Consider the following 14,338-nt stretch of genomic DNA (forward strand, 5'->3'; position numbering starts at 1 on the left):
GGGGGGGGGGGGGGGGTGGGAGGAGGAAGCTGCTCCGGAGTCCAGCCCGGGACTTTCCTGCAGCCCTCCCAGCCGCTCGCTCTGCCGGGGGAAGGGGAAATCCCGGACATTGTGAGTGCTTTACAAATTCCCCCCGGACGCTATTTTTAGCACACAAAAGGAGGACATGTCCGGGTAAATCCGGACGAATGGTAACCCTAGAGCAGAGTAATGCACTTACTTCAAAGATTAGTTTGTCTATCACATTCTTCTTAAGGATGTCTAAACTTTTCTAGATCCCAACTTTCTGGATGTGTATGTACCCTCTCTGTCAAAGCAGAACGTTCTGGAAAGAGCAATGATTGTTGGAGCCACCCACATGCTTCATCACAAGAACCAAGGGGGATACAAGGAACCATGGCCCTGATCTTACCCCAAGTTCCTTTTTGATCACTGCAGTAGATGGAAACGGAAACCTTGGCTCTTCCTCGCCCAACCTTCCTGGTCCTATTCTAGTTCTAGTAGTTAGTTAACAGCTCATGGTTGTTTGCTATTTAGCATTAAAAAATTGCATTGACTTAGTTATTCTATATTTCAGGATGATGCTGCAGCTTAATTGCTAGTCAAGAGCTGATTCTACCCCTCCCAGTAGTACAGATTGGCTCTCTTGTTGGTTACTGTTTAGGTCTATCCATTTCAGTCTATATTTGGCAGTTGTTTCTATATTTTGGTGCAGCATCAGTCAGGTTTGTTCCACATTCAGTCATTTGTGGTGAACTGTTATGCTTTCAGTGGTATTTGAGAAGTATCTCTTAGTCTGACGAAGTGGGTATCACCCACGAAAGCTTTGCTCCGATACGTCTGTTAGTCTAAAAAGTGCCACTGGACCCTTTGTCGCTTTTTACAGATCCAGACACGGCTATCCCTCTGATCTCTTAGTCTTGGTTGCTGGTGGGGAAAATAAATATCTGAAATGCCTTGAAGAGGGGCATTGAGTGGAGTAAAATAAAAATGAATAAAATATGCTTTCATTAAGAGAATCCATTTTAAATTATTATTTTAAGAAACATTTGTTACACAGACCTCTTGTATGAAATATTCACTGTGTGATGTTGAACTAAACTGTACATTACAGTCCACGCAACTTACAGTTGCTTTATAAAATTACTGTAAACTATTCAAATTCTCAGTTTTAAGAGTGGTTAAAATAAATAAGTAAAAAGTTGAAGACTCTTTGATGAAACTTCAAGGGTATGAATCTTTAGAGGAGAGGTCCTATCTGGAAAATTTCTATTTTACATGAATAGTTCTGCAGCCCAGCATCTCCCAGAATTCTTGACGTCTGGGCTGCTTTCCTCTCTGCAGTTCATAGAACGTGATCAGCATTTTGACACCACGTGGTCTGGCTATGCCTTCTCTGCAATCACTTGTTGCCAGATCCTCTGCCTCTGTGGCAGCAGACAGTGGCGGTTTCATTTGCTCCTCCCCTTACTCCTTCTATTTTAACTCTTCTGCCCAGTTTTTTGGGCAGTGGGGAGCAGTGTTCTCCTTCCTCGGTTTTTCTCCTCTCCCCAGGGTCAGTTAAACCTTTGGCGGCTTAACCCTCCCTGAGCCTCCGCAGCAGTGTCCTTTGGCCAGCTCTTTTGCCCCTTATAGGCATAACAGAGCAGCCAAGAAAGTACCAGTTCAAATCTAAGCAGTGTTCTGTATGTAAGGCAGCCTTCCCAGACTTGGCAGATAGCAAGATGTGCCCAACCTGGACCCAGCCTTCCATACCTATTTTCATTAGGTCCCAGGGCTATGAGTTGAACAGGCAGGTGGGGTCCCCTACCCACCCAGGCAGCCAGGACTCCAATGGGGAAAAAATGGACCAGGAACCCCAGTGCAGAACAGGGAGAGACTCCAAAAGCAGGGAGGACCCTCCTGACCACTCAGCTTGAGGGGTACATCACATGGGACCTCTGGCAGAACAAAGAGGGGAGGCTTGGGCAGGACTTGCAACCCTGCAAGTTTTAAAGAGGGTACTTAGTGCCATGGGGAAAGAAACAGCACTTCTCATCAGCCTCCCTTTCTCGTGTGCCAACCAAGAGGGTTTTGGACAGCAAGTTCCCCCTCCCACTTGGAATGAGACCCAGTGGGGGGGGATTCTGAGACAGACCTCTTGAGAGGGCAGTAGGCCCTAAGGAAGGCAAGTTGCAAAAGGCCTTAATAAGGCTGCAGCAGAGCTTTCACTTTCCCAAAGAATGCTAAGAAAGGTTTAAAAAATTTTAAAGAAGCTAAAAAGAAAAAGGACAAAAAAATCCAGAAGATATGAGTCCTCTGACTTCTCTTCTTCCTCCTCCTACACTGAGGAAGGCAAGCTGCCTGGCTATGAAACCTGCTAAGGCTCCTGTGAGTACCTCAGAATAAACTTTTCCCCTCAAAATCCTCCCTTGAGGCTGTAATACCTCTTCATTTCTCCTTCAGCCAGTGATTAGGTATGCTTGGAACAAGCCTAATAAGGACAAGCATATTAACAAAAGCAGCTTATAACTTATAGCCTTTATATCATATAGCCTATATTTTTTAATATATATATATATATATATATATATATATAAATATCATTCAAGAACCAAAGGGCTATATTGCAGAGATACAGAAGGTTGACACCACTGGAGCATCCGTTGCCAGGGATTTGGTTATTCCATCAGAAGGAAAGTTCTACCCTAAAGAAATCACGGATAAGAAGATGGAGGCCACTCTCAAAAGGGCTTTGAAGCCTCTTCTGCCACCCTCCAAGCATCTCTGGCACTTTGCAAGAACATCTCTTTCCTGGCTGGAAGATCTCAAAGCCCTTAAGGATGGAGTTCACCCTGACTTTGGTCCACTTTTAAGAAAGTCACCCTAGCAACAGCATTTGTAGCTGATGCTTCAATGGATGCAATGAGGTTCTCAGTCCAAGCTATGGCTTCCAGCTTAGTAGTCAGGCACCACCTGTGGCTTTGACCCTGAAAGGTGGATTCACACTCTAAGCAGATCCAGTGCTTGGCAAAGTTTATAGACTTCCCCCCCCCCCCCCCCCCTTTTCCAGCTTTTATTTTTTTTTTTTTAATAAAAGCTGGAAAAGGTGGTGGCTGACAATGCAGCAAAATCCTAATAGTCCCTCCCTTTCCCACTAAGTGCCCTCAGGAGAGAATATAGACTGGTCTTCAAAAGGATTACCTCTGTCTGCTCCTCATTCTCAGAGTCATCAGCAAAGGAATAATAGTTTCCCTAAGGGAAAACAGTGTAATTGAAGTCTGAAGGGAAAGTCCAGAGGGACTTCAGCCTCCCTCCCGCCAGATTTACTTTATGACAAAAATTGCATAGTCCTCCATCAGGAACTGAAGCAAGGGGACAGGATTTCCCATTTCCTAGAAGAATAGTTTTCATTGACCACAGAGAAGTAGGTCAGGGGAATAGTGAGTCAGGGATACTCCCTAGAGCTGTGAGCACCACCCCATCCATTTTTTCATCCAATCACCCAGTTCCAACAGCCACATAAAACGCAATCTGATCCAGAGCGAAATATCTCATCTGCATATGGCAGTGAAAGAGAGTGCTTCCCTCAAAAGAAAGGAATAGAACCTAGCAAATCATCTTCTTTGTTGTACAGAAGTGCATGGGAGGGTATCAGAACTGTTCTCAACCTCAAAAGGTTCAACAAGTGGGTGAAGAAAATAGAGCTTCAGATGGACTGTGGCCTCTATGGTGTCATCCCTGTGCCAGGGAGGCTTCTTCACTTAAGTAGATCTAGTGAACGCATATTTCTATATCCCCATCAGACCGTGCCACCGCAGACTTCTGCAGCAGGAAACATCAATACTGACCACACCCATTTGTCCTTTCCTCGGTTCCAGAGTTTTTACAAATATGATGATGGTGAGAATAGCCAGATTCAGGTCGCAGAGAACTCTCCTGTACCCCTTCCTGGATGACGACCTGATCAGAGCTCTACTGCAGTCGGCAGTGCACAGGGTCATGCTTAGGATGTTGACTCTCCTCCAGGTGCACAGCTTCATCATCAATACCAAGAAGAGTTCTCTGGTTCATCCACCAGAATAACCCACCTGGGGGCAGAAATAGACACCTTGGTATTGAAGATCTACCCATCATTAGAAAGGTTTCCGAAAATCCAGGAGTTGATTTTCTTGCTTAAGCACTGCAGGAGGCTTACCATAGCACTGTGCCTGCAACTGCTAGGACTCCTGGTGTCATGCATAGGGATCACTCCATGGGCACAAGCATGCATCAGAAGTCTTCAAGCCTTCATACTACAAGTATGGGACCACACTCCAGAACACATGAAAGATTAAGTATGGTTCCAACACAGGTATTCCACTCCTTACAGTGGTCAGCAGCCCACAACAATGTCCACAAAGGCATGCTCATCTGCCTTCCAGATCCTTCAGTCCTTACAGCCACGCCAGCTTGGAGGTCTGGGGATCTCACTTGGAGACCCAAACAGACTGAGGACTCTGGAGTCCGGAGGAAAAGACTCAAGCCTAAACTTCCTAGAGCTGAGAGTGGTCAAGCTAGCTGTGTGAAGGTTCCAGCCCACCCTAATGGGGACTCACATTATGTTTCAATCAGACAATACAACTACGGTCATGCATTTAAAAAAGCAAGGGGAAACAAGGATTCCGGTATCAGAAGTATGTCTTTAGAAGAGAATCAAAAGCAGAGAAAGTAGTGGCTTTGTGGATCAGCACTGAAAGAGTGTTCTGCGCAAAATGGAAGAAAGCACAGAGATGACTGGGGGAGAATTTGAGGATAGTGGAGTAACTGGAGAAGCAGAAGAGACAAGAGGTGACAAAAAGGACAAGGCCAAATAAGTACAGAAGGGCAGAATTATGTAGAGCTTTGAAGGAAAGGACAATAATCTTGAATTTGATGAGGTAGAGAAGGAGAATCCAGTATGTGCACGTAATGGATATAATGAGATAGGCGGAACAGTTCTTCTTTTCTCTCTGAGTGAGCCACATTAAAGGGCACCTGAACCAAAAGGCAGACTGGCTCAGCGGGTGCAGGGTCAACACATTTGGCCTCCCTTCAACCAAACTGTTCGTGAATCGTATGAACACAATGAGGCCAGAATACTTCACAAGGGAAGCAGACCCCAGATTCATGGACAGATGCCTTATCGCACAGTTGGCCACAGGCCCTTCTTTATGCATTTCCACACTTTCCACTACTGGGAAAGGTGCTCCAGAAAATTAAACAAGAACAGGCAGTGGTAATACTGATAATTCCTCACTGGCCGAGGAGACCTTGGTTCTCAGACCTGATGGAGCAGAAATTGAAGCCCCCACTCCAGCTTCTGTGGAGGCTGGATGTCCTCTCACAAACTTGGCTATTGAGAAGAAAGCACTAGAACATCTTGGTATGTCCACCAGAGTCATTAAGATATTACTTTCATCTAGGAGAGTATCAACACTAAAAGCGTACTACTTTGTCTGGTCCAGATTCAACAACTGGTGCCAAGAGCACAGTACAGAGCCCAGAAATCCAAGAATTCCAGCAATACTTGACTTTCTTCAAGAAGGTATAGACAGAGGCCTTCAGGACAGTTCCATTGAGCATCAGCTGTCTGCCTTTAATAGCATGCTGTTCACAGGATCCTTGGGATCCCTAGCAACAATTCACAGACAGCCAGCTTCCCTTAAGCAAGCCAATTAGCCAGACCAGTGGTCAGGCCACTCTTCCCAAAATGGGAAGTTTTGATGGCCCTGACAAGTCATTCTTCTGAGCCTCTGACTTCAGTTTCAGAATTTTATTTATCCATTAAGACTTGTTTCTTAGTAGCTGTCATGTCTGCCAGACAAGGAGCCTTACTGCCTTTTCTATAAGGACAAGGTGGTGTTCAGGACACCTGAATCCTTTCTACCTAAAGTAAATTCCTCCTTTCAGGCCTCCAAAAAGGTTGTGCTTCCTTCATTCTGTCCAAAACCACAGCACCCAACTGAAACAGCATGGCACACCTTAGATGTCAGAAGAGCATTGAAAAATCTATCTCAAGTATAGAGAATCCATGAGGAGATAGGGCTCCCTATTTGTGTCTTTCCACCTGACATGCAAGGGACTCAGAACTTCCAAGTCCTCCATCACTAGGTGGATTAGACTCCATATTGTGGAAACCTACAAATCATCAGAGATTCCTGTCCCAAAATGGATCAAGGCACACTCCACAACATTGTTAGCAACCTCCTGGGTGGAATAAGGGCTGCAGAATGGAAAATTTCTTACCAGTAATTTCCTTTCTGCTAGCAGCATCTTCCACGATTCTACCCACCCTGGACGGCTCATGAGTAAGGCTGTTTTTAGTCACGGGTATTTTTAGTAAAAGTCATGGACAAGTCACAGGCAGTAAACAAAAATTCACGGCCCATGATCTATCCATGATTTCTACTATATATCCCTGACTAAATCTTTGGGGGGGGAGGTGGCCTGGGAGTGCTGCGGGTGCTGGGGGGGAGCTGGCAGGCTCCCTACCCCATGGCTCCACACCTTCCTGGAAGCAGCAACGTTCCCCCTTCCTCAGCTCCAGGAACCGTGGCCAATGGGAGTTGCAGGGGTCGTGCATGCAGATGAAAGCAATGCGCAGAGCTGCCTGGCCATGCCTCCACCTAAGAGCTGAGGGAGGGGGAATGCGCCGCCCAGAGCCTGCCTCACCCCATCCTGTGCCTCTGCCCCTTCCTACAGCCAAACTCCCGCTGCTGGGGAGTGGGGGGTGGGGTGGGGGGAAGGCGGTGGCCCCAGACTGCCCCGGCAGTGGCCAGTGTGACTGGCCATGGGGTTGCCTGAGCTGCTCAGGCAGCCCCCGAGCCAGGCACACCGGCCACTGCAGAGGTCACGGAAAGTCACAGAATCCGTGACAAACTCTCAGCCTTACTCATGAGTCAAGGGTCAGATATAAAGTAGAATCATTACCATATGATCTTCCTCTTGGTCTAATGTACATAGTTATTTCATTATCTCTGGAACATTTTTTAATGATATGCAAGTTTTACAGTTTAGGAATAACTAATCTGGAAGCAAGCAGGAGCAGAAGGGGTGTGGCCAAACTGTGCAGTGCCATAACGCTTGATCCGCCTCTGAGCTGCACAGAGAAGAGAGCAGTTCTGATTCCAGAACTGTGGGAGACACTGCTAACAGAAAGGAAATTATCCTTAAGAAGTTTTCCATTCATTTAAATTTTTTTACAGAACTTCTTGTTATGCAAAAGTCAGCATGGTATAATACACAATTAACAGATATCTTTTGTCTGCTACAACAATAAAAAAGCTGAGGAACAGAAATGAGTATGCACAAATATGAAATCCATGTTTACATTCGGCTGGTACGGTTCTAAAAAAAGACTCAAAAAAAGAGGAGGAGGCATAATGACTTTTAAAAATTGCTTTTAAACTTATAATCACTTAAAACCAATTATGATATTAATAGAATCTTCTGAAAAAAGATCATGGCTCTTGACAGAGAAATGCAGAATGAAAAACACAGAATTGTGTTAATTGAGTACACTGACTCTTGGACAAGCGGACATTAAAAAAAGTATGAAGTAGAATTATTTTTTAATAGCACCTAAATGAACAGCTTCAAGTCCATCTTATCCTAAAATCCATTTACATGAGCAGAAATCACCAGCCCAGATTTGCAGATCACAGTGTATCAATGCAGTATATCAAAACCATTGACTAATGATTGTGGCTTGGTGTGATCAGTCAGGTACAATAAATAGGGTCTTCTCTGTGGGTAAGTTGAGAACTGTTGTATTAATTCCAATGGAATACATGGGCCCAAAGAGTCAAAGGTGTTGACATGATCCTGAAACTTCCCAACATTGAACAGTTTAAAACAAGGTTTGGGGTTTGGTATATACAGCAACCTCACAAAAGAAGACACACACACCAGAGGGGAAAGAAAAGATCAGCAAAAATAGAAAATGCAGCTTCTGTTTCTGGTGTTGACTCTCACTGCTGGAAAAACATATTTGGTCTTATTAGCTGCTCTGAGACCTGGCAAACTTGGGGCTGTTTAGGTCATTGCTTTTGACTGCCTTTTTGGTCTCTGGCTGACAGGAGCATTGCAAAATATAGGGTTTGGGGTAGCTAAGCCAGACTCTTCTTAAACAGAAGGCAAAATGAAAGGGGTAGAGAAGAGATGAAATAAGATGGGGAAGGAGAAGGGAAAGGGACACATGGGGAGGGGCAACAAAGTCTCACATCACAGGTGGTGGTTGGGATTTAGCCAAAGCTGGTGGAGGTGATTTCATGTGGGTCCTTCTCTCTGGCCCAGTCTAGTCAGGACATCTCTCGGGATTAGGGTGACAAAAGCTCAGCAATGTTACAGCGGATCCCAAGAAATGGTGAGGGTGGCAGCCATGGAGGATGGTAAGGCTCGCTGCAGCAGTTGTTGGCAGGCAGCTTCTTCAGCTAATTTTCTCCCCAAACTCTCTTTTCTTTTCAAGAACCCCAGAAGGAAGTGATGGGCAGAATAGCCCATCCTTCGTTATTTTGTTCACTTATTAGGTTAATTTCCGACACAACAATTTTGGTCAATTGATTTTCAGTTCCACACTTGAATGTTTACCAGGTATAATCTTAACTCAGTCCTTGAGTTAAATCAGTAGGCCTTTTTGTTTAAATTAATTCAATTCTACTATCTCCTTTTTGCACCTTTTCCCATCAACGTTTATTGTTACAGGTTTTTGTGACATTTTATAAACTTTCACTCACTTTTTCCAGTTGAGCTCACAATTAGGGTAAATTTCTAGAACTAATTATTACAACAGAACCTCTCATGAAACACTAACTTTTGTATTTAATTATGATTTTATTTATAAAGCACCTTGCTGCCAGTGTTTTATTTGCTATACAATAATTTACTAACAAGTGTGTGTGTGTGGAAGTATTTATAAGAACAAAAATTCTAGTAACTTGCCCTTTTTAAAATTACACATCAAATCGGTTAGCTGGGGAATAGGTTAGAGAAAAGTTCTATGTATAAAAAGAATAGATCAATGCTAAGAGATAAACCATAGTTTAAAACAGAATGAAAGAGTTTATATATAACTGATCCTGAATACTTCATTCTCCTAAAGTAGGACATACATAAAATGGTTTCCTTTCACTTTTGCTGCATTGTCAAATAGGATACGCTATAGGAAGCTGTAGATGTCTAACATTTCCTGCCTACTCTCACAGGAGGAGTACGACAAATATGGGATTCGAATTAGAGTTAAATTTCGTAGTAATACCCAACTGCATGAACTGACTCCTCACCATCAGAGTGGAGGTGAGAGAAGTGTTTCGACTATGCTGTACTTGATGGCTCTGCAGGAACTCAACAGATGTCCTTTCAGGGTTGTAGATGAAATAAATCAGGTAAGGTCGCTAGTGCGTGAAACAAGACTTGTTCCACAGGAGTTCATAGAGTGACCACAGGGACTGTAAAAGTATATATGATTTCTTTTTTTTTTTTTTTTTTTAAAGGGAATGGACCCCGTCAATGAGAGGAGAGTTTTTGAAATGGTTGTGAAGACTGCTTGTAAAGAGAGCACTTCTCAGTATTTCTTTATTACACCAAAGGTGGGTAACTGAAAACTAAACAAAAAGATTCTCGTGTGTGTGTGTGTATGTGAGAGAGATGCTCTCGATTTCTTTGATGAAAGAATAAATAGCATTGATATAGGTGCTGTATAAATGTCTTCTGGTTTGTTCAATTGAGACTATGACAGGGATGAAATAAAAATACTATAACGGGGCAGTTTGTCCCCTTTAAGGATAGTTGTGGCCTGGGCTCAACCGACTCTGTTCCAAGGCTCAGCCTCTTTAAGAACAGGCATTCTGGGACTTGTGGTTCCCTGGAACGATCGATTGTACAAACAAGCTGAAGTACACACTGCTGGGAACCAGGGGACCCTCAAGAGACAGGGATAAGGATTAAAAGACAAGCATGTAGCCCAAATGAAGGAGAAAGATAAAGGTGACACAACTTTCCTTAACAGGCTGAGGGCTTAGGGAGAGCTTAGGAAGGCCAGTGCTGCAGTCCTAGGAAGGAGGGCTGCAGACAAACCTGCACCTAGGGAGGAAAGACTATTCAAGCCTGAGCACAAGGCTGATGGCTTACCGAGCCTGAAAGGGAATTGTGCTGCACTCTCTGGAAGGAGGGCTGCGGAGAACTAACTGACTACGGGACGTACTGTCTGTGCCTGTGGCAGCCAGCTGAATGGTTTATATTTGTTCTGACCCAAACAACAGCCCCAAGAAGGAATGTTATTTACAAGTTTTGTTTATCTGTAGTACTTTGGCAGAATTGGGAGGTTTGGTTTGAAAGGACCAATGGGGTTGCCTTCTCTAATGCAGTCTCAGCAAGTACCTACACTGTTTCCTACAGGAAATTAGAAGAGATTATAGGGTAAATTGCTTGATCACCAGTTAATGTATTAAGGTAACATTCTCCTACATCCCCAAACTTAATTTATTTAGATGTTAGCTGGTTATCTGATTATATGGCAGTCAAGGGATCTACCAAAAAACAACTTTTTTTTCATTGGTCACCTAAACTTGAGTGTCCGGCATAACTTAAGCTTGGTCTACACTTAAAACTTTGAATGACATTGAATGCAATGCTCAGGGGTCTGAAAAAATGAGCCATGTAGCTATGATGGCCTAACCCTTGGTGTAGATGCAGCTGTGTTGATGGAATAACGCTTCTGTCGACCTGGCTACCGTCACTTGGGGAGATGATGTTCCTACAGCAATGGAAAACCCCTTCCGTTGATTTAGGCTGCATCTACGCTACAGGGTTATATTGGAGTAGCTATGGGGCTTTAGCTTTGCCACTGTAGTCGTTGTGGTGTAGATGTGGGCTTAGAGCGGAAAAATGGTGATGGTGTTTGTTATTTCTACCCTTTCATTTCCTTATCCCAGATTGTCCAGGCACTGGGAGACAGGCATATGTGGTCAATGGCAAACAATGGTAAAAGCACCATGCAAAAGTTTTTTGGGGGAAATGTTAATCTATTTTAACTAATACAAAAGTGATGCTTGGTATAAGAGGTGTTGCTTAGTGTGACTTTTTTTTTTTTTTCATTTTTTCACAGCTCCTGCAGAATCTCACCTATGCTGAAAAAATGACAGTGTTGTTTGTCTACAATGGACCTTTTATGCTAGAACCAACCAAATGGAACTTAAAGGCATTCCGTAAGCGGCGACGACAAGTTGAGCAAATGGATCAGTAGTGAATTCCATAGAGCCTTTTGGAGCTACTGGTCTGTGAGACTGTATTTTTGAAAACAGAGTGGTTGAATCTGAGAGGGAAACCTGCAGAGAACTGACAATGAAGAGCTGGGCTTCTTTTTTTAGAAACTTACCTTCAAATATATGTAATATTTTCTTAGATCTGGTCTAGCCATCTATTCCTTCAAAGAAAAACTCATTTTTACCTCGGACTGGCTGTCTTAATGGGAGGGCCCCTAGAAACCTGAATCTTTTGCACTTTGCTATATCCAACGTACCACATCAGGAAATTTTAGCTGTCAATTTATTACTTTCCAAATGAGTTACGTTTGGTCAAATCCACTTTTGTTGAAGTTTTCAAAAGTTGTGATATATGTTAGGTTAATACATTGCACAGTTAACTTGAAGATAAAGTTACAGTTGGATAGCTTTGAAGTGGTTCTATTGAAATGGTAACTGTGTGAGTGAGGCAGAAGGGTATCTGATGTCACCAGACTCTCAACTAGTGTGGTGTGTGTAGCCTTGTATCACAGTTTTTTTTTCTTGTGGCGGTTATTAAATATAAAATAGCATACACTATGTAACTAGATGTTATAGTATTATGTATATTAAGATTTCCCCTTAAACTCTATTTCAGCAGGGCGAAGTGGATTCCTAAACCAAAAACCTTTACGCACACACCACAACCTCTACCCTCTCTCCTCCCCCCCCCCCCCCATATGGACAAATACAAATTGTAGCTTTTTAAACAAAAATTTTACTTGGGCCAGTAGCCTTGTTTGTATTTGTCTTCAAAAACAGTTGAGTTTTCTCTTCTGGAGAGCTACAAACAAGATAGCTTCTGGAAGTAACATCAATCTAAATGTTGTTTGGTTTTGGTGGTGGGTATGGAAATTATTCCTGTAGGTTTTTACACTTGAACTCAGCTATTCTTAACAGCTCTAGTTTATTTGGAGTGGTTTTGTAGTCCTAGTGAAGGATAGATCTCTGACATAGCTGTTAAATTTGCTGGCTTCTTGGTGGGGTTTTGGCCATATCTGATTAAGTATAAATGTTTAACAGTTACAGCTGTCAACAATCTACAAAAACAACAAGGAGTCTGGTGGCACCTTAAAGACTAACAGATTTATTTGTCAACAGTAATTGTGAACTCTTGAAATAGAATGTCAGCTGGTTGAAATTCTTATCTGCCTAACTAATCTGTGGTACAAAATTGTAAAAGGTACAGATTTGTATAAAATTGGAAGACTGCTGTCAGTTACCTTTTCCAACTAATCTTTAGGAAAATGAGCCAGTCCCATATGCTCTCTGAAAATCTACAGCAATATGTAACATCTTTATTTTCACCACTGAAGGAGCCATTTGAAGGATGGTATTAGTTTGACTGGCATCTACTTAATTTGCAGTGTGACAAAAGTCACATTTTTAGAAATTAAAACCTTATTTAACAGGCCACTGTCAGGTCAAATTTAGCCCCAGAAGTAGGTTTTGTGTAAAACTTTTATAAAGCTAAATGCCAAAGAAAAGGTTTTTTTCAGTAGCGTACTGTTTAAAACAGACATCCTTTCCACTTAAGTATTTGCAGTGTTGTCCTAAGCAAATGAGAACCTGAAAGTGAAGCTCACATAGCTATTTTAATTCTCCAAAATGAGAGCAATGTAAAAAAATTAATGAATAGCATAAACAGCAAAACATAAACTAGATTCTGGAAAATTCAGTTCTAAAATGTCCTTAATTTTTAAAAATAATACCTTTTGACTGGCCTTTTAATAAGAAGGGTGGGACTGAGGGAGTTGGTAAAGGATTAGAGAACTGTACACCTCTATAACTGGCTTGAATCCTGGTCATTGTGGATCAAAAGTAATCAACAGACATCAGCCCTAATGTGAAATTAATTCTTGGAATTAGTGAATTCCTTGAGGACCAGTGTCCATATACTAGAAATCCTATTTGGTAGAGGGACTGAATGAGTCCGGAGACTCATTGTGTGCAGTACATGCCTGCAGTGGTATATGCAGGAAGCCTCCCATTGACTTCAGTGGGGCTCTGTATGGGCATACGGGTCTGTCCTTGCACCTCATCAGAAGATCAGGCTTTTAAGCTTAACCTTTGGTAGTTACAAATGGTCTGTCTCCCCAGGACTGAGTTGACCTTCCCCAAATATTGAATTTACTTGGTTAAAAACAAATGTGCAATCTTGCTTACCCTTTGAAGATCATTGTAAGAGGGATGCCATTTCTACTCAGTGCCTATGTGGATTAAGCTACACATTGAGACATGTTATACGTACATTAGGGTGACAGAAGCTGAGGGGCTTGAGGTTTATTCTTCTAGGGCTATAGCAACAATTGATAGCACAGCTCTACAGCCAAAATGCTTCTGAAATAAATGTAGTCAAACTTTACTAATTCGCCAGTGGTTGAACAGGAAAAGGAAATCTATGCCTTTTGCAGTGCCAATGATTTGGAGAGAGCCAACAGATCATACCAGCAATTGTTACTTCTGCATGGTGCCTCCAGTTGGGAAAAGTGTGTCAAAGAAGAAAAAGTGGACTGTGCATTATCCAAACATTCCATCAGCTATACGCCCAGTACCCCACGGAGAAGGACTGCCAGTTCCTGATGCACCAGAATCATTCTCACTTGAGTCAGACGAGGAAGAGGATGAAACTTCTGGTCCTGAACCATCAATGTCACAGGACCCACATTTTCTCCCATCCTCCTCCTCTGAACCACACCTCATAGCACAAGGTGAACTGAATGACCTTGTCAGGGATTTGGAACTACCCAAGAGTAAGGCAGAGCTGTTGGGCTCCAGACTACAGCAGTGGAATCTCCTGGCAGGTGATGTTAGGGTTTCCATGTTCCGTGACCGCCAAAAGGATCTTGTCCCATTCTTCTTCATGGAAGGTGATCTTGTAGCCTGCAACAACATCGATGGTATGATGGCAGCCCTCAACATCGTTCACAATCCAGATGAGTGGCGATTGTTCATTGATTCATCGAAAACGAGTCTTCAAGCTGTTTTACTGCATAATGGCAGTGTTTTGCCATCAATTCCAGTTGGTCATGCAGTCCATATGAAGGAAACCTATGACA

The 14,338-nt window shown here is 42.9% G+C and overlaps 1 protein-coding gene across 2 annotated transcripts in view; it reads left to right on the forward strand.

Annotated features, from left to right (window-relative positions):
* SMC5 (structural maintenance of chromosomes 5) overlaps window positions 1–11,819 on the forward strand; it is a 79,064-nt gene extending 67,245 nt beyond the window's left edge. For both annotated transcript variants that reach the window (XM_034774095.1, XM_034774096.1), the window contains exons 22-24: window positions 9,204–9,383; window positions 9,492–9,587; window positions 11,105–11,819. In XM_034774095.1, the coding sequence (XP_034629986.1) occupies window positions 9,204–9,383; window positions 9,492–9,587; window positions 11,105–11,242 (414 nt within the window). In that variant the 3' untranslated portion in view covers window positions 11,243–11,819. The remainder of the gene's footprint in view (window positions 1–9,203; window positions 9,384–9,491; window positions 9,588–11,104) is intronic.
* The last annotated feature ends 2,519 nt before the right edge of the window (window positions 11,820–14,338 follow it).

This window comes from Trachemys scripta, chromosome 6 (genome assembly GCF_013100865.1).
Source record: "Trachemys scripta elegans isolate TJP31775 chromosome 6, CAS_Tse_1.0, whole genome shotgun sequence".
Classification (NCBI taxonomy): domain Eukaryota; kingdom Metazoa; phylum Chordata; order Testudines; family Emydidae; genus Trachemys; species Trachemys scripta.